The following is a 19,235-nucleotide window of genomic DNA, read 5'->3' as shown; positions in this document are numbered from 1 at the left end:
CCCCCGGTGCTGGCAACCCTCACCGTGTACTGGGAGCCAGCGCCACCCGCACCCTGCACCCTGCCCATCACAGCCCACAGCACCCGTACACGGACGGACAGACAGACAGGGGACGCTGCCCACCCGTGCCGTGGGTCCCCTCGGGGTGCCCCCCCCCCCCCCCCCGCAGGTGTCCTTCACCAGGCACTGGGGGGTCCCGGTGCTGGTGCAGCTCTGGGGGAGCACTGGGAGGCCCCTGGAATCTCTGCTGCCCCTGTGGTGTGTGGGTACATCCACGTGCCCGCTGCTCCCGTTCCGGGTCCCAGGATCCCTGCCAGGGGTCCCCGGAGGTCCTTGTGCAGTCCCTGTGCAGGGCCGGGTGCCCCCATCAGGGAGCGTGTCTCAGGGGTGTCCCTGTCCCCCTCCGGCTGCTCCAGGACCACGTCCCCATGCGTGCCCCCTCCAGTGTCGTCCCAGGCAGACGGGGGGGCAGAGCCCCGTCCCCACCCTGCAGGGGATTACGAGGGGCTCAGCCCAGCTCTGCCTAATCCTGGGGATTACACGGGCTGGGCTGGGCAGGGGGGGACACCCCGGGTGCCCCCCTCAAGGACACAGCACACGGCGGATGGGGACAGCACGAGGGGGGGTGTCCCCCACAGCACCCGCCGAGTTCACCCACCCCATCACATCCTATGGGGGGATTGGGGGCCAAGGGAAGCGACCCAGCTGGCCCGAAGGCTCCAGTTTATTGGGGTACGGGGTCAGGCGGTGCCGGTGCCCTGCTGCATGCGCCGCAGCAGCTCCTCGTCCTGCAGCGACAGCTCCGTCAGCTTCTTGCCCATCCTCTCGTGCACCTCCAGGTACTTGGCCACGCACCGGTCCAGGCACACGCTCTCCCCCTTCGACAGCTCCGCGTCCTTGTAGTGGGGGGGGACGCACACGCACACCGGTCCAGGCACACGCTCTCCCCCTTCGACAGCTCCGCGTCCTTGTAGTGGGGGGGGACGCACTTTCGGTGGCACGCCTGTGTCATCCTGCACCGCACCGGCACCCTCAGGCCCTGCTCCCCCGCTGCCACCCAGCACCCCCACGTGCCCACACCCCCAGCGCACCCCATTTCCCAGGCAAGCCCTATAGAGCCCCCCATGCTCCTGACACCCCACCAGCCCCAGCACCCCAGGGACCCCCAGTGCCTCTTGTATCCCCCAGTCCCCCTCCCCAGCCACGGGCACCCATAGTGACCCCACAAACCCAGGCATCCCACGTGTCCCCCCTCAGCCATAAGCACCCCCGGTGCCCCCCTCGCCATGAGCGCCCCGAATGGTCCTCATTCCCCGGGCACCCCCAGTGACCCCCCGCCAGCCACGGGCACCCCCACAGAACCCCCATCCCCAGCACACCCGGCTACACCCAGGGTCCCGCAGCCACTGGCACCCTCAGTGACCCTCCCCAGACCTGGGCATTCCAAGCGCCACCCCAGCCACGGGCATCCGCAGGGACCCCCATCCCCGAGCACCCCCGGGGCCCCTCACTGCCCCCGCTCCGTGCTCCCGCAGGCGCCCCCGTACCCCCCGGCCCCTCGGCGCCGGCGGCGCGCACCGGTTGTACATGTCTGCCATCATGTCAACCTCCAGCTCGGCTGCCAGCTGCTGCGCCCGCAGCGGGTCCATGGCGGTGCGCAACGGCCCCGCGCGGTTCGGTGCCGCTGGGCCCCCGCTCGGTTCGGCCCCGCTCGGTTCAGCCCCGCTCGGTTCGGCCCCGCTCCGTTCGGCTCCGCTCCGTTCGGCTCCGCTCGGCCCCGTTCGGCCCCGCTCGGCCGGGTTCGGGCCGCTCTCGGTTCGCCCCTCTCAGCGCCGCTCGGTTCGGTTCGTCCCGACTCGGAACCCCGCGGGCAGCTCCCGGCAGGAAGCACGTGGGCGCAGCACTTCCGCCCACACGCAGAACGGCCCCGCCCCAGCGAAGGCTTCAGCCAATAAGAAGCCAGGCTAGTGGGGAACAGGACCGCGTCCCCCAGCGCTGATTGGGAGACGTAGGAGGGGGCGTGGCGGCGCCAGCGGCCTCGGAGGGGGAGAGGAGGGCGCGCGGTTCGCCCCTCACGGGGGGAGGCACCCCGAGGAGGGGCGGGGCTTAGGGTGGGCTCCGCCCCCTGCCCGTCCCGGGGGCTCCGTGTCCCCCCCGTGCCCGGCTCCCCCCGTGCCTCCCGTGCCCGGTGCCCCCCGTGTCCCCCCGGTGCCCCCCGTGCCCCCCCCCGGCTCCCGGTGTCCCGAACCCGCTCCCGTGCCGCCCCCGCGCCCCCCGCCCGGCCCCACGCGTGCCCCGCGGCGCGCCGTGAGTGAAGGCGGCACCTGCCCGGCGGGTAAAAATAGCCCCGGGCGGGCGGGCGGGGGCAGCGGAGCGGCCGGAGCGGGCCGGGACCGGACGGGACCGGAGCGGGGCGAACGGCACCGGGGACACCGCGAGGGACGCACGGGGGGGGGCACGGGGAGGGAGCAGTGGGGGACAGGGAGGGGGCCGGGGGGGGCGTGTGAAAGGGCCGGGCCGGGCCGCGGGGGGAGGTGGGACATGGGGGGTCGGGAGGGGCGGGGGGGTCGGGAGGGGCCGGGGGGGTCTGGAGGGGGAATTGGGGGTCTGGAGGTGGGGAAGAGGGGCTCGGGGTGCGACGCGGGGGGACGCGGCGGGGATCGGGAGGGGGCGGCCAGGAGGGCTGGGGGAGGCCCCAGAGGCGGGGTGGGGGATCGGGACGGGAATAATGGGGTCCGGGAGGGGCTCCGAGGGGGTCGGGACAGGACCCGGGGAGCCGGGTGGGGGGGTCGGGGGCACACCGGGATCGGGACGCGGGGGGGGGGGACCGGTACGGGGTCAAGGGGGATCTGGAGGGAGTTTGAGGGATCGGGAGGGGGAATTTGGGTCCGGGAGGGGCCTTGGGGGGGGTAGGATGGGAAACGTGGGGTCGGGGAGCAGGTATGGGGGAGAAGGAAGGGGAAATGGGGGTCAGGAGGGGGAATGGGGAGCCGGGATGGGACATGGGATACGGGGGACAGGGGAGAGGGGGGTCCGGTATTGGGGGGGGGGGTCTGGAGGAGGCGGGGGAGGCCAGACTGGGGTGCCGGGAAGGGGCACGGGGGAGCCTGGACGGGAATCCAGGCTGGGCAGGGGAGGGGGCGGGGACTGGGGGGGAGGAATGGGGGTGCCGCGGCTGGGGGGGCACGGGCAGGGCTGGGGCAAGGGGGGGCGCCCCAGTGACAGCCGTGTGCCCCCCGCAGTGAACCACAGCAGCATGCAGCCGCTGGGAGACACCGAGACCCCCCCACCGGGGCACCCCCCACCCCGGGAACCCCCCAGCGCCCCCCCAGACCCTCCCGTGGAGCCAAGCAGAGGGCAACGGGGATGGGGGTAGACCCCCAAGGAGCGGGGGGGCGCTGGGGGGGAAGGGCAGGGGGCCAGGGGCAGCGGCGGAAGCTGGGGGGGACACCAAGGGGGAGGCTCAAGACGCGGGGGGGGACAGCAGGGCCGGGGGGGAGGCAGCGGGGGATGCGGGGGCAGCTCGGGAGCGGGGGGGGCAGTGAGCAGGGAGCGGGGGACACTGCGGGGGAGGCTGAAGAAGGGGGGGGCAGTGGGGGGGACGCGGGGGGTGCAGGGGGAGCAAGCGCCGAAGGACGCCGGGGGCGAAGCGGGCGCTGCCCGAGGGTGCCAGGGGTGACACCGGGGGTGACACCGGGGGTGCTGGCGGTGACACCGGGGGTGATGCCGGGGGTGACGCTGGAGGTGCTGGCGGTGACACCGGGGGTGATGCCGGGGGTGACACCGGAGGTGCTGGCGGTGACACCGGGGATGATGCCGGGGGTGATGCCGGGGGTGACACCGGAGGTGCTGGCGGTGACACCGGGGGTGATGCCAAGGCGGTGGCAGCCGCGGGGGCTGCTCCGCGGGGGCCGCAGGAGGCGGCCGGCCAAGGGCGGCAGCAGCAGGGAGCACCCCGGGGCGGCAGGTGAGGCACGGGGGGCCGGGGGCGGCGGCGCCGGGCAGGGCGGCGGTGAAGGGGCAGGGTGACGCTGCTCCATGGTGGCGGTGCCGGGGCAGGTGACGGTGCCTGTGCCGTCAGTGCCACCCCGGCTGTGCCCGCAGGAGCCGACCTGGAGTGCAGGACGAGGATGAGGAGCTGTGGCCCGAGTTCCCCGCCAGCAGCCCCACGTCGCCCCTGTCCCCCACATCCCCCCTGTCCCCCACATCGCCCATGTCCCCCACATCACCCACAGGTAAGGGCTGTGCCTGGCAGGACCCTGGGGTCACCGCTACCCCACACCCCCATGGGGTTCCCTACAGATTCCCCCCATCCCCTCCCCATGGGGCAGGACCTCCAGCCCTGTGCGCTGGGGGTGCCCAGGGAGGATGCGGTTGTCCCCACCCCCTGGTGCCCCCCTCACTCCACAACCCCTCCTCTGTCCCCTGCAGCTGGCACCACCGAGGGCTTGGGGGGCAGCGAGAGGTGAGTGTGGGCAGGGGGTGGCACAGCCCCATGGGTGCCCCACAGCCCAGCCCCACTGCAGAGCACCCCATGCGCACCCATCCATGTGCCCTCAGGGGTGCTCCAACAGGGGGGCCACGGAGCAAGGCATCCTCTGGGCCAGTGGGGCAGAGGCCAAGGCTGGAGGGAGCCGTGGGGCGGCCACGTTCAAGCACCCGGGCCCATGGGCGCAGCGCCATCCTGGAGAAGTTCGGAGGGTGAGAGGGGCCTGGCCCTATGGCGGGACAGGGGGAAGGGTGTACAGGGGGGACATGGGGCAGTGAGGGCCACAGAGGAGTGGAGGCCACTGGACAGGAGATGTACTGGGGGTCCATGTGGCAATGGGGGGTATGGGAGGCCTGGGGGGGACATGGGAGGCATGGGGCAATAGTGCACATGGGGAGACTGGGGGTCCATGTGCAAATGCAGGGTGCAGGAGGGTTGAGGGAGCCATGAGCCAATGTGTCAGTGGGCGTCCTGGGGGGGCGATGTAGGGTGTGTGGGGTGCTCCACGGTGCCTGGCATTGCCTGCAGGGCAGCCACGGGGCCAGCCCCACACCTGAAGCGGGTGGGGGGCACGGCCACAGTGAAGGCGATGCTGCTGGAGTGGTGCCGCGCCAGGACCCGCGGCTACGAGGTGAGAACAGGGGCAACGCTGCGGAGCGGCCATGGGGCAGCCGTGGGGCAGTGTGGGAGGGCCATGGGGCAGTGCGGGGCAGTGCGGGGGGGCATGGGGCAGTGCGGGGGGGCATGGGGCAGTGCGAGGCAGTGGGGGGGGGGCATGGGGCAGTGTGGGGGGGCATGGGGCAGTGCGAGGCAGTGGGGGGGGGCCATGGGGCAGCCGTGGGGCAGTGTGGGGGGGGGCCATGGGGCAGTGCGGGGCAGTGTGGGGGGGCCATGGGGCAGCCGTGGGGCAGTGCGGGGGGGCCATGGGGCAGTGTGGGGAGTGTGGGGGGGCCATGGGGCAGCCGTGGGGCAGTGTGTGGGGGCCATGGGGCAGTGCGGGGCAGTGGGGGGGGCCACGGGGCAGTGGGGGGCAGTGTGGGGGGGCCATGGGGCAGTGGGGGCAGCCTGACCCCTCCGCCCCCGGCAGCACGTGGACGTGCAGAACTTCTCGGGGAGCTGGGGCAGCGGCCTGGCCTTCTGCGCGCTCCTGCACAGCTTCTTCCCCGACGCCTTCGACTACGGCAGCCTGGAGCCGGGCGCCCGGCGCCGCAACTTCACCGTGGCCTTCGCCACCGCCGAGTGAGTGGGAGCAGCCCCGGCCCCGGCCCCGGCCCCGGCGCGCCCCGCCCGGGCGGGCGGCCCCGGCTGAGCCCGTGTCCCCGCAGGGAGCGGGCGGGCTGCGCCCCGCTGCTGGACGTGGAGGACATGGTGCGCATGGCGGTGCCCGACGCCAAGTGCGTGTACACGTACCTGCAGGAGCTGTACCGCTGCCTCGTGGCCAAGGGGCTGGTGAAGACCAAGAAGCGCTGAGCGGGGCCCCCGCGGCCCCCTCCCGGGACACCCCCCTGCTGCGGCCCCCACGAGTAAAGGCCGTGGTGACGGATGGGCTGCGGCGGCCTCGTGTCCCGCGGGCGCGCACAGCCCCACTGACACCCCCCGGTGCCTGCCCCCCCCCAAGTGAGACCCTGCGGGGCCAGCGCAGGAGCAGCGGAACCTTTATGAACCCACTCGAAGGCGAAGCCCCGGGGGGGGCTCAGGGCTCCGGCCGCGGCTCCGCGTGCCGCCGCGTGTGCTCCTCCGCACGGCGCCGGAACAGCTCCGGCCGCTCCCGCAGCTCCCGGGCCAGGTCCTGCCGCAGCACCCGCTGCGGGTCCGGGCTGTCCAGCAGCAGCAGCAGGTCCTGCAGCACTACGGGCACCGGGGATGGGGGTCAGGACGGGCACCCCCGTGGCCGCCCCCGGTGCCGTGCCCCCGACACCCCCGGGGTGCCCACCTTGTGTGGCGCGGGTGCTGGGCACCCAGTGCTGGGGGGAGGTGAGGGGCTGGCACACGTGGCCCTCGGTGTCCACGCCGGGGTGGTAGATGCTGGTGCACAGCCTGGCGCGGGGCGGGGACAGCGGGTGGTGCGGCGAGAACGCCAGCTCGAAGCGGAAGGCGCCGGCGCTGTACGGGGGGTTGTTCTGCCGCGGCGATGGGGGGGCCGCGTCAGCGCCCCCCCGCCACAGCACTCATCGGGGGAACCCGGCCCCAGCCGCGATCTCCTGTGCTCCCAATGGAGACCTCCCCCAGCCGGAGCCCGCAGGACGGGAGCCCCAAGCCGGGGTCCCCCTCGCCCCATGCTGCCCTCACAGGGACACCCCTGGACACCCCAGGGGAACCCCAGTCCCCCACTTCGACAGGGGACGCCCTCCACTCCCGGCCCCCCCCAATGCCCCCCCAGGGCCCGCACCGGCAGCAGGAGCCCCCCCCATCGCAGCACGTTCCCGTCCAGCGGCCGCAGATCCCGGGCCCCGCCCCAGCGCCGCGCCTCCTCCAGCTCCTGCGGGGCGGAAAACGGGCGGGGTCGGACCGGACACATCCCTCGGGGCGGGGCTTCCCCCAGAGCTGCGCTCCCATTGGCGGGACCGCTCCGCGGGACACGCCCCCATGGACGGGACCCACCCTCAGGGGCGGAGCCGCAGTGCTTGGCCCCGCCCCGCCCCCGATGGGGGTGGGGCACAGCAAAGCCCCGCCCCGTCCCGGATCCGCTCCCGCTAGGGAAACGAAACTGGAGCGCGGCGCTCCCCGGCAGGGCTGGGTTGGCTTCAACCGACACCGGCACCCCTGACACCCCTGCACCGGTACCCCCTGCACCGGTACCCCCTGCACCGGAGACCCTTTGCTCCGGTACTGCCGCCCCCCGCCTCTCTGCACTCGCACCCCGAGACCCACTGAATCCCTGCACCCGGGTACCGGAATCCCTCATCCCCCCGCCACCCCTACCCCGGTGCCGGCACCGCTCGGTGCTGGCACCAAGACCCCCACTGCGGTCCCGCCACCGCACCGCAGCCCCTTCCAGCCCCGGTGCCCCCGGTGTCACACGCACCTTGGCGACTCTCGCAGCCATGGTCAGCTATGGCCAGTGCCGGTGGGCGGGGCTTCACCGGGACACGCCCCGCGTCACGGAGGTTATGGGCGGGGCCTTGGGCAGCCCGGGGCAATAGAGAGGGGTGATGGGGGGCCCGGAAAGCCTTGGGCAGCCCGGGGCCACGGGAGCCGGCAGTGGGGGGCCAGACCTGCCCCACATGGCCGTGGGCACGGCTGCGCTGGCAGGGGGGCACCCAGAGGTGTCCCTGCCCCAGGGCTTGCTGGGAGGTGTGGCGAGGGCAGCCTGCCCCACAGCTGACTGCCCAGGGGCAGGAGGTTGTGTCTGCCTAGTTCTGGGGTGGGAAGGCTCCCTGGGGACTCCATCCCCCTGATCACAGAGACAAGGTTGGGGAGCTTGAGCTGGAGCTTGAACGGTGAGACACCACCCGGGTCATAGAGGTGGGGCAGTTGGATGGCTAGACTGCCCCTTGCCACCACAGCGATCATAGATAGGGGACAGTTGAGAGGCTAGACTGCCCCTTGCCACCACAGGGATCATAGATAGGGGACAGTTGAGGGGCTAGACTGCCCCTTGCCATCAGAGGGGTCATAGATAGGGGGCAGTTCAGAGGCTAAACTGCCCCTTGCCACCACAGGGGTCATAGATACGGGACAGTTGAGAGGCTAGACTGCCCCTTGCCACCACAGGGATCATAGATAGGGGACAGTTGAGAGGCTAGACTGCCCCTTGCCACCACAGGGATCATAGATACGGGACAGTTGAGAGACTAGACTGCCCCTTGCCACCACAGGGATCATAGATAGGGGATAGTTGAGGGGCTAGACTGCCCCTTGCCATCAGAGGGGTCATAGATAGGGGGCAGTTCAGAGGCTAGACTGCCCCTTGCCACCACAGGGATCATAGATACGGGACAGTTGAGAGGCTAGACTGCCCCTTGCCACCACAGGGGTCATAGATAGGGGGCAGTTGAGAGGCTAGACTGCCCCTTGCCACCACAGGGGTCATAGATAAGGGGCAGTTGAGAGGCTAGACTGCCCCTTGCCACCACAGGGGTCATAGATAGGGGGCAGTTGAGAGGCTAGACTGCCCCTTGCCACCACAGGGGTTATATACACGGGGTATCTGGGTCGTCAGAGCACCCCACCTCCCAAAGGGAGCCTGCCCCAGGGGCCGGTCCTCCAGCACTGCAGCAGCGTGGGACTGGAAGGGGGGGCCGCATCCTGCCCCCGGCGCCTGCGCCTGTCCCCCCTCCCGCCCCCCCCGAGCTGATTTACGGGAAGTGCCGGCAGCTCCTTAATCTTTAACCAGGCCAGGCCGGACCCGGGCACAGCCCCCGGAGCCGACCGGACCCGCCGGGCCCCGACCCGCCGGCGCCCAGGTGGGCCCAGGGAACTTCCCCCTCCTGGCCCCCGTACCCCGCGGGCCCGACCGGGGTACCCCGGGGTGGGGTGAGGGAATGGGGGTGCAGGAAACGGGGGAGCAGGGTGCGGAGGGGTGGGAGGGTGTCGGGTGCCAAGGCCGGGAGCTGGAGTGGGGGTGCTGGGTGCCCTTGACCCGTACCTGCCCACCAGGATGCCCACCACGATGCTCTGCCTGCCCCTGGTGTGGCTGCTGGCCACAGCCGCGGCCACTGTCACGCTGGTAAGTCTGGCCTTGGGACACGAGCTCCCCTTACCTGACCGCCGGGTGTCCCCGTGCCCACCTCACCCAGGTCCCCGTGCACAGGTGCCCACGCCGGAGACCTCTCCCAGGGCACCGAAGCTGCTCAGAGAGTCCCCGCTGCCGCCGGTACCGCCCCGTCCTGTCCCCGCACCATGGGGGGACGAGGGGGCCCCCGTCCTGCCCCGCCGAGAGCACCCCGAGCTGCTGCCTGCCCTGGCTGCGGCCCCCGAGGCCACAGACCCCGCCAGCCCCGCAGCGCCCGAGGGGGCACCCCTGGAGCCGGGCACCACGGCCAGCGGGAGCACCGCAGCTCCGGCACCCGGCAGCACCAGCGACAGCCCCGGCCCCAGTGCCCAGCCGTGCCCCGGGGACGAGGAGCCTGCCGAGGACTGCGGGAGGCCCACGGAGGAGCAGCGTGAGGCCGTGTCCGAGGCAGTGGCCACCTTCGCCCTCCGGTTCTACCAGCGCATGGCAGAGGCTGCGCGGCCCGAGGACAACCTGCTCTTCTCTCCCGTCGCCGTGGCCATGGGACTCTCGCACCTTCTGCTGGGTGAGGCGCCGGCACCGCGGCCGTGCCAGCCCGGGTGCCCCAGGGCTGCGGTGCTGAGCCTGCCCCGTGCCTGCAGGCGCCCGCGGTGAGACCCGGGAGCGCCTGGCCGCCGTTCTAGCGTACCCCCCGGGGCTGGGCTGCGTGCACAGCGCCCTGCGGCTCCTCAGCACCGCGCCCGGGCTCTTCTCTGCCACCCAGATCTTCCACCACCCAGGTGAGGGGGTGCCGGGGGGTGCCGCGGGTGCCGTGGGTGCGGGCGCAGGCTGACACCAGCCGTGCCGCCGGGCAGACCTGCGCCTCCGGACACGCTTCCTCAACGAGTCCTTGCACTTCTACAACACCCGCCCGTGGGCGCTGAGCGGCAACGAGAGCCTGGACCTGCAGCGCATCAACGCCTGGGTGCGCGAGGCCAGCCGGGGGCTGCTGCCGGAGCTCCTGTCCACGCTGCCTCCCGACTACCGGCTGGTGCTGCTCAGCGCTGTGCACCTGCAGGGTACGGCCCCGGGTTGGGACTGGCCCCGGGATCGAGCAGGTCCACGTCCATCGTGTACCGGGGCAGCAGCACAAGAGGGACCTGGAGCTGCTGCAGGGAGTGCAGAGGAGGCCACGGAGCTGCTGCGAGGGCTGGAGCAGCTCTGCTCTGGAGCCAGGCTGAGAGAGCTGGGCTGGGGCAGCCTGGACAAGAGAAGGCTCCTGAAGGGGAGACCTGAGAGCAGCTCCAGTGCCTAAAGGGGCTGCAGGGAACCTGGAGAGGGGCTTGGGACAAGGGCCTGTAGGGACAGGCCAAGGGGAATGGCTTGAACCTGCCCGAGGGGAGACTGAGATGAGCTCTTAGGCAGAAGCTCTTCCCTGTGAGGGTGCTGAGGCGCTGGCACAGGGTGCCCAGAGAAGCTGTGGCTGCCCCATCCCTGGCAGTGCTCAAGGCCAGGTTGGACACAGGGGCTTGGAGCAAGCTGCTCCAGTGGAAGGGGTCCCTGCCCGGGGCAGGGGTTGGGGCTGGATGAACTTTAAGGTTCCTTTCAGCCCCAACCGTTCTATGGCTCTGTGTATGTGCCTGGGGTCTGCTGAGGGGCTGATCCTGTGGTCACCCCTGCATCCCGCTGGGCCCATCCCCATTCCCGATGCCGTGCCCCTGCAGCCGCCTGGCTCACGCCGCTGGATGTGAAGCAGACGGTGCCGCTGCCCTTCCTGCGCCCCGGCCGCCCCCCGCGCCTGGTGCCCACCATGACCAGCAAGAAGTACCCGGTGGCCTCTTTCGTTGACCCCCACCTGCAGGTCCAGGTACCCCCAACGGCTGGGAGAGAGCCGGGGTGCGGGCTGTGACACGGCTGCTGTGGCACCGGAGGGGTGCTGGGCTGTGCCGTCACTGCGGTGTCGCGGTGGCAGTGCCAGGCTGCAATGCCAATGTGGTGCCGCCGGGGCTTTCTATGTTTTGAGGTCCCACGGGTGTCACTGGGGGTCTCCATGTTTCGGGGTGCAGGGGGTTCCCGGGGGATGTCCCAGGGTGTCACTGGGAGGGTATCACCGGAGGGGGGTGTATCCTGGGGGGTGGGTACTCACTGTGGGGGGTGTTATTGGGGGATTGTCTCACTGGGGTGTCCGTGGGCGCTCTCTCATTGGGGTGTCCCTGGGCGCTGTCTCACTGGCGCTGTCCCAGTGGGGGTGTCGGTGGGCGCTGTCTCTCTGGGCTGTCCCTGGGTGCTCTCTCACTGGGGCTGTCTTGGGGCTCTCTCACTGGGGGCTGTCTCGCACGGGGCTGTCTGACTGGGGTGTCCCTGGGTGCTCTCTCACTGGGGCTGTCTCGGGGCTCTCTCACTGGGGCTGTCTCACTGGGGGCTGTCTCGCACGGGGCTGACTGGGGTGTCCCTGGGTGCTCTCTCACTGGGGGCTGTCTCGGGGCTGTCACACTGGGGCTGTCCCAGTGGGGGTGTCCCTGGGCTCTCTCTCACTGGGGCTGTCCCTGGGTGCTCTCTCACTCGGGGCTGTCTCGCACGGGGCTGTCCCACTGGGGGTGTCCCTGGGTGCTCTCTCACTGGGGTGTCCGTGAGCGCTGTCTCTCTGGGGGTGTCGGTGGGCACTGTGTCTCTGGGGTGTCCCTGGGCGCTCTCTCACTGGGGCTGTCTCGGGGCTGTCCCACTGGGGTGTCGGTGGGCGCTGTCTCTCTGGCGCTGTCTCTCTGGGCTGTCTCGGGGCTCTCTCACTGGGGGCTGTCTCGCACGGGGCTGTCTCGGGGCTGTCTCTCTGGGGCTGTCCCAGTGGGGGTGTCCCTGGGGTCTCTCTCTCTGGGCTGTGTCGGGGCTGTCCCTGGGCTCTCTCACTGGGGCTGTGTCGGGGCTGTCTCTGTGGCGCTGTCCCACTGCGGTGTCGGTGGGCGCTCTCTCACTGGGGCTGTGTCGGGGCTGTCTCACTGGGGTGTCCGTGAGCGCTGTCTCTCTGGGGGTGTCGGTGGGCACTGTGTCTCTGGGGTGTCCCTGGGCTCTCTCACTGGGGCTGTGTCGGGGCTGTCTCTGGCGCTGTCCGCCCCGGCCCCCGGCCCTCACGGCGGGGCCGCGCCGCTGCCGCAGGTGGGGCGCTTGGCGCTGCGGGGGGGGCTGAGCCTGGCGCTGCTGCTGCCGCTGGGGCCGCCGGGGGCGCTGGGGGCGCTGGAGCGCGCGCTGGACCCCCCCGCGCTGCTGCGCCTGCTCCGGCGCGCGGCCCGCGCCCCCCCCCGCGCCGCCGCCCTCGCGTTGCCGCGCGTGCGCCTCGACGTGGCCCTGGACGTGGTGCCGCTGGTGCACGACATGGGTGAGCGCGCTGACGTCACGCCGTGACGCCACCAGCCCCGGGTCCCGTCCCCGGTGTCCCCAGGGACCCCAGCATCCCCAGTGCTCCCCAGCATCCCAGTGCTCCCCAGCATCCCAGGGACCCCAGCATCCCCAGTGCTCCCCAGCATCCCAGTGCTCCCCAGCATCCCCCGTGCTCCCCAGCATCCCAGGGACCCCAGCATCCCCAGTGCTCCCCAGCATCCCAGTGCTCCCCAGCATCCCCAGTGCTCCCCAGCATCCCAGGGACCCCAGCATCCCCAGTGCTCTCCAGGGACCCCAGCATCCCCCGTGCTCCCCAGCATCCCCCGTGCTCCCCATTATTCCCAGTGCTCCCCAGCATCCCCAGTGCTCCCCAGCATCCCCAGGGACCCCAGCATCCCCATTATTCCCAGGGACCCCAGCATCCCCCGTGCTCCCCAGCATCCCCCGTGCTCCCCATTATTCCCAGTGCTCCCCAGCATCCCCAGGGACCCCAGCATCCCCCGTGCTCCCCATTATTCCCAGTGCTCCCCAGCATCCCAGGGACCCCAGCATCCCCAGGGACCCCAGCATATCCAGTATTCCCAGTGCTCCCCAGCATCCCCATTATTCCCAGGGACCCCAGCATCCCCAGTGCTCCCCAGCATCCCCGGGACCCCGTACCTTTGGTGTCCCCCCGGTACCCCTGCTCTCCCTCACGTCTCCACCACCCCTTACGCGCCCCATGGCTCCCAGTGCCCCTCACGTCCCCCTTGTCGCCATCGCCCCGCACGGCCTCGCTGTCTCTGGTGCCCCCCCACGGCTGACACCCGCCGTGCCCCCCGCGGTGTCCCCCCGCCGCCCTTCCCGCAGACTTCGGGCTGTTCCTGGACGCGGAGCTGTGCGGGCTGGCGCGGGGCGCGGCCGTGGACACCGCTCGACACCGCGCGGTGCTGGCGCTGGACGAGGCGGGCGTGGAGGCCGCGGGGGCCATGGCCGCGTCGGTGGCGCGCTCGGCTCCGCTGCTGGAGGCGCTGCGCCCCTTCCTCTTCCTCCTCTGGCACGACAGCGCCGACGTCCCCGTCTTCATGGGCCGCCTCAGCGACCCCGCGCCCTGACCCCCGTCCCTCCCTCCCTGCTTCCTCCTCTCCGTCCGCCTTCCCTCGGCCCCTCTCTGCCTCCTTCCCTCCGGCCCCTCTTCCACCTCCCCATTGTCGCTGTTTTCCTTCCTCCCACCCCTCTGTCTCTTCCTCTCTCTTTCCCTTCCCCTCCATTCCGTGTCCCTCCCTCTCTCCTCTCTTTCCTTTCCCCCTCCCTCTTTCCTTCCAAGCACTCTCCAGCCCCATCCTTCCCTCTTTTCCCTCGCTGCCTCCTCCCCTCCCTCCGATCTCCTCCCCGGTTCTGTTTCTCTCTCTCTTCCTCTTTTCCCCCATCCTCCCTTCTCTCCATCCCCATCTCCCCACTCTTCACCCCCTGCCCCACAGAGCACTATGGGGGGGTGTGTGTGTCCGTGCCTCAGTTTCCCCACCAGCTCTGGCCCCCAATAAACGCCCTGAGCTCTGCGTGGTGCCTGCATGGGGAGGGGATAGGGGCAGCCGCGGGGACGGGGCACTTTGGGGGCTATGGGGCTCCCCCCCGGGCGGAGCGGGGGGTGCTGACACCTCCCACCCTCCTATGAAAAAGCTTTTATTGCCCTAGAAAAGCCCCGAGGCAGCGGCTGCACGGGGGGGGGGAGCGATGGGCACCTGCTGCCAGCACCCACCATGGGTGGCGCTGGGGGTGCCCCCCCGCACTCAGTCCCAGCCGTTCTCCTTCACCATGTGGGACATCTCGATGATGAACTTCCCCTCCTTGTACTTCTGGCTGCTCTCGAAGGCCTGTTCCTGGGGGGTGCATGACCCCCGTGCCCGAGGGGGACCCCAGGCCGGGGTGGGGTTGCAGAGTAAGGGTTGGGGTACCCGGGTGGGGTCGGGGTGCGGGACAGGGGTTGGGGTGACCGGGGCAGGGGTCGGGGTTCAGGGGCTGGGCTGGGGTTCAGGGGCAAGGTTGGGCTGCAGGGACAGCATTGGGGTTCAGGGGCAGGGCTGGGCAGCATTGGGGTGCAGGACAGGGTTGGGGTCCGAGGCAGGGTTGGGGTGCAGGGGCAGGGTTGGGGTGCGGGGCAGGATTGGGGTGCAGGGGTGGGGTGCAGGGGCAGGGTTGGGGGGCAGGGGCAGGGTTGGGGTGCAGGGGCAGATTTGGGGTGCAGGGGCAGGGCTGGGGTGCAGGGGCAGGGTTGGGGTGCAGGGGCAGGGCTGGGGTGCAGGGGCAGGGTTGGGGTGCAGGACAGGGTTGGGGTGAAGGACAGGGTTGGGGTGCAGGGGCAGGGCTGGGGTGCAGGGGCAGGGTTGGGGTGAAGGACAGGGTTGGGGTGCAGGACAGGGTTGGGGTGCAGGGGCAGATCTGGGGTGCAGGGGCAGGGCTGGGGTGCGGGGCAGGGGTCTGGGTACCCCGTCACGGGTCACTCACGTATTTCCAGCCCAGGGTGGTTTTGCAGCTCTGGCAGAAGATATCGGCCACCGAGTGCAGCCCGGTCAGCAGCAGCCGCTGCTCTGCAGGGCCACAGCCCACGTTCACCCTGCACCGAGAGAGCCGTGTGCCGCTGGCAGGGCACCACCGGCGCAGCGTCCCGGGTCAGACCCCCTCAGCCCCGGCCGCCGTCCCGGTGCGCGGTACTCACACCGAGTTGAACAGGTAGGCACGGCCGTGGCTGCCCTGGAACGACTGCGGCGACACGGCGGGGGTCAGTGGCTGTGCCCCGCAGACCCCGACACCCCGTGCCCCCCCCTTCGCTGCATCACCGTGCGGGATGCCACAGGGGACACCTCGATGTGGGCACCATGGGGTCACCCTCCAGCCCTGGGGAGCCTGGGGCAACGCTCAGCACCCCGCGGACCCCGTGCTATAGGGGGGCACCGGGGCGACACCGACTGCCCCGGGGCCACCCCGGGGTGAAGCTCAGGGCCCCTGGACCGCCCCGGGGGATGCTCACAGCCCCGGGGCACCTTAGAGATGAGCTCCTCGTGGCGGGCGAGGTGAGCGCGGCAGTGCACGCAGCTGTAGGTGCGGTGCGAGCGGGGCAGGTAGCTGCGGAACGTGCGGGGGGGCCGGCGGCGGCGGGGGGGGCCCGTGGCGGGGGGCAGCGCCCCGGGGGGCACCGCGGCCCCCCCGCAGAGCCGCTCGCAGGGGAAGCAGCGCAGCAGAGCGCCCAGGGCCGTCCTTCCGCGGAGCAGGGGAGCGGAGAGCGGGCGGCGGCCTGCGGGAGGTTAACGGGGGGCGGTAAGGGGGGGGCACTGCCGGGGTCCCCCATAGCCCCGCCGGCAGCTGAGGCCCGGCAGCTCGTCACAGCAGTGAGGGGCAGCGCTGGGGGGGACACGGGGGGGGGTCAGAGGAACGGGAGAGGAGCGGGGGCTCCTCCGGAGAGGGTGCGGAGAGCCGGGGGTGCCCCGAGAGAGGACACTGCGGTCCCGAGGGGTGCGATGGGGGTCCCGGGGCGGGGGCAGCGCGCCCAGAGGCGACACTGGGCACCCCGAGGGGGGCAATGGGGGCACCGGGGGCACAATTGGGGTGCCGGGGGGGGGCTGATGGGGCGGGGGCTCGGGGCGCGTGGGGGCCGCTCACCGCTGTCCCCGCTGCCGCCGCTGCCGCTGTCCCCGGGGGGGGGCGCTGCGTGCCCGGGACCGCATCACGGCACCGTGACGCATCCCGCGCCGTGACGTCAGCGCCGCCGCCGGTGCCCGGCAGCACCTCGGCCCCCCCCACCCCCGGCCCGTCTCCGCGGGGGGGGCGCTGTGAGCTAATGGCATGCAAATGAGATGCTAATGAGCCGGGGCCGCGCCACCAATGGAAACCCAGTCTAACGGCACGTGACGCAGGCGGGGAGGGGTGGGCGAGGCCCGTATGCAAATGAGATGCAAACGACCCCGCGCAGCGGCAGGCTCCGCCCATGCGTTACACGTCACCCCGCGCGGCTGCCATGGCAACCCGCGCTGCTGCCGCCCCCCTCCCTCCGAGGCGCGCAGCTCTGACGTCACTTCCGGCGCAGCTCTCTTTGCCCGGAAGCGCGGCGGCTCCGGTAAGGGTGCTCGGGGGCGGGCGGGGGCACCGGCGGTGCCATGGCAACGGGTTGAGCCCGGGGGAGCCCCGCAAGCGGCGGGAGGCGCTCGGGGCGGGCCCGGCCCGGCCCCGCTCGCCCCGACCCGGCTCCCCCCCGCAGCGCTGAGGGCCGTGCCATGGCGGACGACGGCGGCGAGGAGAAGAAGCAAGTGGCCAAGTTCGAGCTGGAGCGGGAGACGGAGCTGCGGTTCGAGGTGGAGGCGTCGCAGACGGTGCAGATGGAGCTGCTGAGCGGCATGGCCGAGGTGTTCGGCACCGAGCTCACCCGCAACAAGAAGTTCACGTTCGACGCCGGCGCCAAGGTGGCCGTGTTCACGTGGCACGGCTGCACCGTGCAGCTCAGCGGCCGCACCGAGGTGGCCTACGTGTCCAAGGACACGCCGATGCTGCTGTACCTCAACACGCACACGGCGCTGGAGCAGATGCGGCGCCAGGCAGAGCGCGAGGACGAGCGTGGGCCCCGCGTCATGGTGGTGGGACCCACCGACGTGGGCAAGTCCACCGTGTGCCGCCTGCTGCTCAACTACGCCGTGCGCCTGGGCCGCCGGCCCACCTTTGTGGAGCTGGACGTGGGGCAGGGCTCTGTCTCCATCCCCGGCACCATGGGCGCGCTGTACATCGAGCGTCCGGCCGACGTGGAGGAGGGCTTCTCCCTGCAGGCCCCGCTCGTGTACCACTTCGGCTCCACCACGCCTGGCACCAACATCAAGCTGTACAACAAGGTGAGAGCGGGAGTGCCCACAGGGGTCTCAGCCTGGGGACGAGCCCGGTTTGGAGTGGGTCTGTCCCATTGCTTTTGCCACTGCACAGGATAGCGGCATGTCCTCGCCCGAGCACTGCACCCGCTTGTGTGCGCCGCAGCTCCACAGGGGTGTAGGGGATGCCAAGATGGAGAGCACAGATGTGTAACAGCAATGATGGGGGGTCTGGAGAAGCCCCTTGAGGAGCCTGGAGCGGGAGAGCTGAGGGCCTGTGACTGAGCTTCTTGCTGCTCACGAGCCCCTGGCCAGGCCCCTCGTGGGCTACTGTGGAGGGTGAAGCCAGAGCCGTGGGTTGCATTGAGCCAGCTTGGCCCACGGGGTTGTTGGGTGAGAGGGTGCCAGGTGTGGGTGCGGCCATGGTCTGATTGCTCTGGTGTGGAGCTGGAGTGAGCCTGAGCGTGGTGGCCGGCATCACACAGCCTCTTACCCCTGTAGGGTTCCCCCTGGATCTTCCTACTGCTGCTGTTTGGTGAGAGAGGCCCCTGCTTGGCTGAAGGCCACCATAGCCATGTGCTGCCTTTGTCCTGGTAGCCCTCGGAACAGAAAAGCAGCTCTCTGTCCTTTAACTGCTTCTAGAACACTTTAGGAATGGTTTCTGCTGCCTGCCCAGGAAACCGGCCCTTGGGGTTGTCAGCTGAGCGGGGAGTGAAGGATTTTATCCCAGGGGCCTGCCCAGGAGCTGGACATGGCTCTGGTGGCCCAGCAGCACATAACCAAGGGTCCTGGGGACAGTGGAGGGTAACAGTGTCCCCGAGCAGTGTGATGGGCCCAACCTCTGGCCTCCTGCCGTCCCTGCAGGACAGCTCCATGGAGCTCTCTCCGTGTGGTGCTGCTGCAGGGACTGAGATTTTGGGGTGTTGAAGGTGGTGGGGGTGGTGCTGGAGCGACTCAGGACATGGGAGCCCCCAGTGGGTGCCTGTGTCCTGACCCCTCTGCCCGTGTACCCCCATAGATCACGTCCCGCCTGGCCGACGTGTTCAACCAGCGCTGCGAGGTGAACCGCCGCGCCTCGGTCAGCGGCTGCGTCATCAACACCTGCGGCTGGGTGAAGGGCTCTGGTTACCAGGCGCTGGTGCACGCCGCCTCTGCCTTCGAGGTGGATGTGGTGGTGGTGCTGGATCAGGAGCGACTCTACAATGAGCTCAAGAGGGACCTGCCCCACTTCGTGCGCACGGTGCTGCTGCCCAAGTCCGGTGGCGTGGTGGAGCGCTCCAAGGACTTCCGCCGGGAGTGCCGGGACGAGCGCATCCGTGAGTACTTCTACGGCTTCCGTGGCTGCTTCTACCCCCACGCCTTTGACGTCAAGTTCTCCGACGTCAAGATCTACAAGGTGGGGGCTCCCACCATCCCGGACTCCTGCCTGCCGCTGGGCATGTCGCAGGAGGACAACCAGCTGAAGCTGGTGCCGGTGACGCCGGGGCGGGACATGGTGCACCACCTGCTCAGCGTCAGCACTGCCGACAGCCCCGACGACAGCATCTCGGGCACGAGCGTGGCCGGGTTCATCGTGGTGACGGGCGTGGACCCCGAGCGCCAGGTCTTCACCGTGCTCTCGCCCGCGCCGCGCCCGCTGCCCAAGAACTTCCTGCTCATCATGGACATCCGCTTCATGGACCTCAAGTAGGGCCGGGCTGGCGCGGCCCCGGGAGCCCCCCGGGGCTGTTTTACACTTTTGTACCGGTTCTCATTAAACCTCGAGGCCTCTCGCTCGCGGGTCGGTGTCGGGGCTGTCCGGGGGTGGTACCGGGCGGGGCGGCGGCGGCGCGGGGCTGGACCCGGTCCCGGTCCCGGTCCCTCCACGCGGCCCGGCCCCGCCGCCCCCCCCGCC

General features: G+C 71.2%; 7 protein-coding genes and 1 long non-coding RNA gene across 13 annotated transcripts; 3 read left to right on the top strand and 5 right to left on the bottom strand.

Moving 5' to 3' along the window:
• Nucleotides 1–706: 706 nt before the first annotated feature.
• TIMM10 (translocase of inner mitochondrial membrane 10) lies at nucleotides 707–2,063 on the bottom strand. Of its 4 annotated transcripts, XM_065683351.1 has the most exons (3): nucleotides 1,579–2,063; nucleotides 941–1,013; nucleotides 707–872 (listed from the first exon to the last, which is right to left on the bottom strand). In XM_065683351.1, exons 1-3 carry the CDS (start codon nucleotides 1,647–1,649, stop codon nucleotides 741–743), a joined length of 276 nt encoding a protein of 91 aa, XP_065539423.1. In that variant the 5' UTR covers nucleotides 1,650–2,063; the 3' UTR covers nucleotides 707–740. The 4 variants fall into 4 exon arrangements, 2 of the variants coding, with proteins under 2 accessions (XP_065539423.1, XP_065539422.1); XR_010613561.1 differs by lacking the exon at nucleotides 941–1,013 and having other exon boundaries at nucleotides 707–896; nucleotides 1,579–1,632; XM_065683350.1 differs by lacking the exon at nucleotides 941–1,013 and having other exon boundaries at nucleotides 707–896; nucleotides 1,548–2,063.
• Nucleotides 2,064–2,072: 9 nt separating this feature from the next.
• Nucleotides 2,073–4,040, bottom strand: LOC136016570 (basic proline-rich protein-like). The gene is made up of 2 exons (XM_065683957.1): nucleotides 3,306–4,040; nucleotides 2,073–2,849 (listed from the first exon to the last, which is right to left on the bottom strand). The coding sequence occupies exons 1-2, from the start codon at nucleotides 4,038–4,040 to the stop codon at nucleotides 2,073–2,075; spliced, it is 1,512 nt and encodes a 503-aa protein (XP_065540029.1).
• On the top strand, nucleotides 3,876–6,032 carry SMTNL1 (smoothelin like 1). The gene is given in 7 exon segments (XM_065683342.1): nucleotides 3,876–4,116; nucleotides 4,118–4,235; nucleotides 4,432–4,465; nucleotides 4,561–4,701; nucleotides 5,018–5,120; nucleotides 5,577–5,728; nucleotides 5,815–6,032. Coding segments are annotated over 7 exon segments (771 nt in total). The 5' UTR covers nucleotides 3,876–4,038; the 3' UTR covers nucleotides 5,960–6,032.
• UBE2L6 (ubiquitin conjugating enzyme E2 L6) lies at nucleotides 5,909–8,894 on the bottom strand. Of its 2 annotated transcripts, XM_065683345.1 has the most exons (5): nucleotides 7,515–8,894; nucleotides 6,879–6,968; nucleotides 6,423–6,609; nucleotides 6,158–6,337; nucleotides 5,909–5,997 (listed from the first exon to the last, which is right to left on the bottom strand). In XM_065683345.1, the coding sequence occupies exons 1-4, from the start codon at nucleotides 7,533–7,535 to the stop codon at nucleotides 6,183–6,185; spliced, it is 453 nt and encodes a 150-aa protein (XP_065539417.1). In that variant the 5' UTR covers nucleotides 7,536–8,894; the 3' UTR covers nucleotides 5,909–5,997; nucleotides 6,158–6,182. The 2 variants fall into 2 exon arrangements, with proteins under 2 accessions (XP_065539417.1, XP_065539418.1); XM_065683346.1 differs by lacking the exon at nucleotides 6,879–6,968.
• On the top strand, nucleotides 8,787–13,694 carry SERPING1 (serpin family G member 1). The gene is made up of 8 exons (XM_065683323.1): nucleotides 8,787–8,895; nucleotides 9,089–9,158; nucleotides 9,243–9,729; nucleotides 9,806–9,943; nucleotides 10,019–10,222; nucleotides 10,868–11,010; nucleotides 12,294–12,513; nucleotides 13,365–13,694. The coding sequence occupies exons 2-8, from the start codon at nucleotides 9,090–9,092 to the stop codon at nucleotides 13,607–13,609; spliced, it is 1,506 nt and encodes a 501-aa protein (XP_065539395.1). The 5' UTR covers nucleotides 8,787–8,895; nucleotide 9,089; the 3' UTR covers nucleotides 13,610–13,694.
• Nucleotides 10,969–11,951, bottom strand: LOC136016328 (uncharacterized). Its single transcript, XR_010613563.1, has 2 exons — nucleotides 11,763–11,951; nucleotides 10,969–11,239 (listed from the first exon to the last, which is right to left on the bottom strand). It is a non-coding gene; the product is annotated as an uncharacterized LOC136016328 (long non-coding RNA).
• A 467-nt stretch (nucleotides 13,695–14,161) lies between the features above and the next one.
• Nucleotides 14,162–19,204, bottom strand: YPEL4 (yippee like 4). Its single transcript, XM_065683344.1, is given in 6 exon segments — nucleotides 14,162–14,374; nucleotides 15,000–15,108; nucleotides 15,211–15,254; nucleotides 15,536–15,786; nucleotides 16,152–16,210; nucleotides 16,212–19,204. Coding segments are annotated over 6 exon segments (678 nt in total). The 5' UTR covers nucleotides 16,337–19,204; the 3' UTR covers nucleotides 14,162–14,284.
• On the top strand, nucleotides 16,188–19,113 carry CLP1 (cleavage factor polyribonucleotide kinase subunit 1). 2 transcript variants are annotated; one of them, XM_065683327.1, is made up of 3 exons: nucleotides 16,188–16,605; nucleotides 16,747–17,368; nucleotides 18,360–19,113. In XM_065683327.1, the coding sequence occupies exons 2-3, from the start codon at nucleotides 16,763–16,765 to the stop codon at nucleotides 19,029–19,031; spliced, it is 1,278 nt and encodes a 425-aa protein (XP_065539399.1). In that variant the 5' UTR covers nucleotides 16,188–16,605; nucleotides 16,747–16,762; the 3' UTR covers nucleotides 19,032–19,113. The 2 variants fall into 2 exon arrangements, with proteins under 2 accessions (XP_065539399.1, XP_065539398.1); XM_065683326.1 differs by lacking the exon at nucleotides 16,188–16,605 and having other exon boundaries at nucleotides 16,614–17,368.
• Nucleotides 19,205–19,235: the final 31 nt, after the last annotated feature.

Source organism: Lathamus discolor, chromosome 6, assembly GCF_037157495.1.
Source record: "Lathamus discolor isolate bLatDis1 chromosome 6, bLatDis1.hap1, whole genome shotgun sequence".
Lineage (NCBI taxonomy): Eukaryota > Metazoa > Chordata > Aves > Psittaciformes > Psittacidae > Lathamus > Lathamus discolor.
The sequence above is the reverse complement of the archived record's forward strand: the minus strand, read 5'-3'. Positions and strand labels throughout refer to the sequence as shown.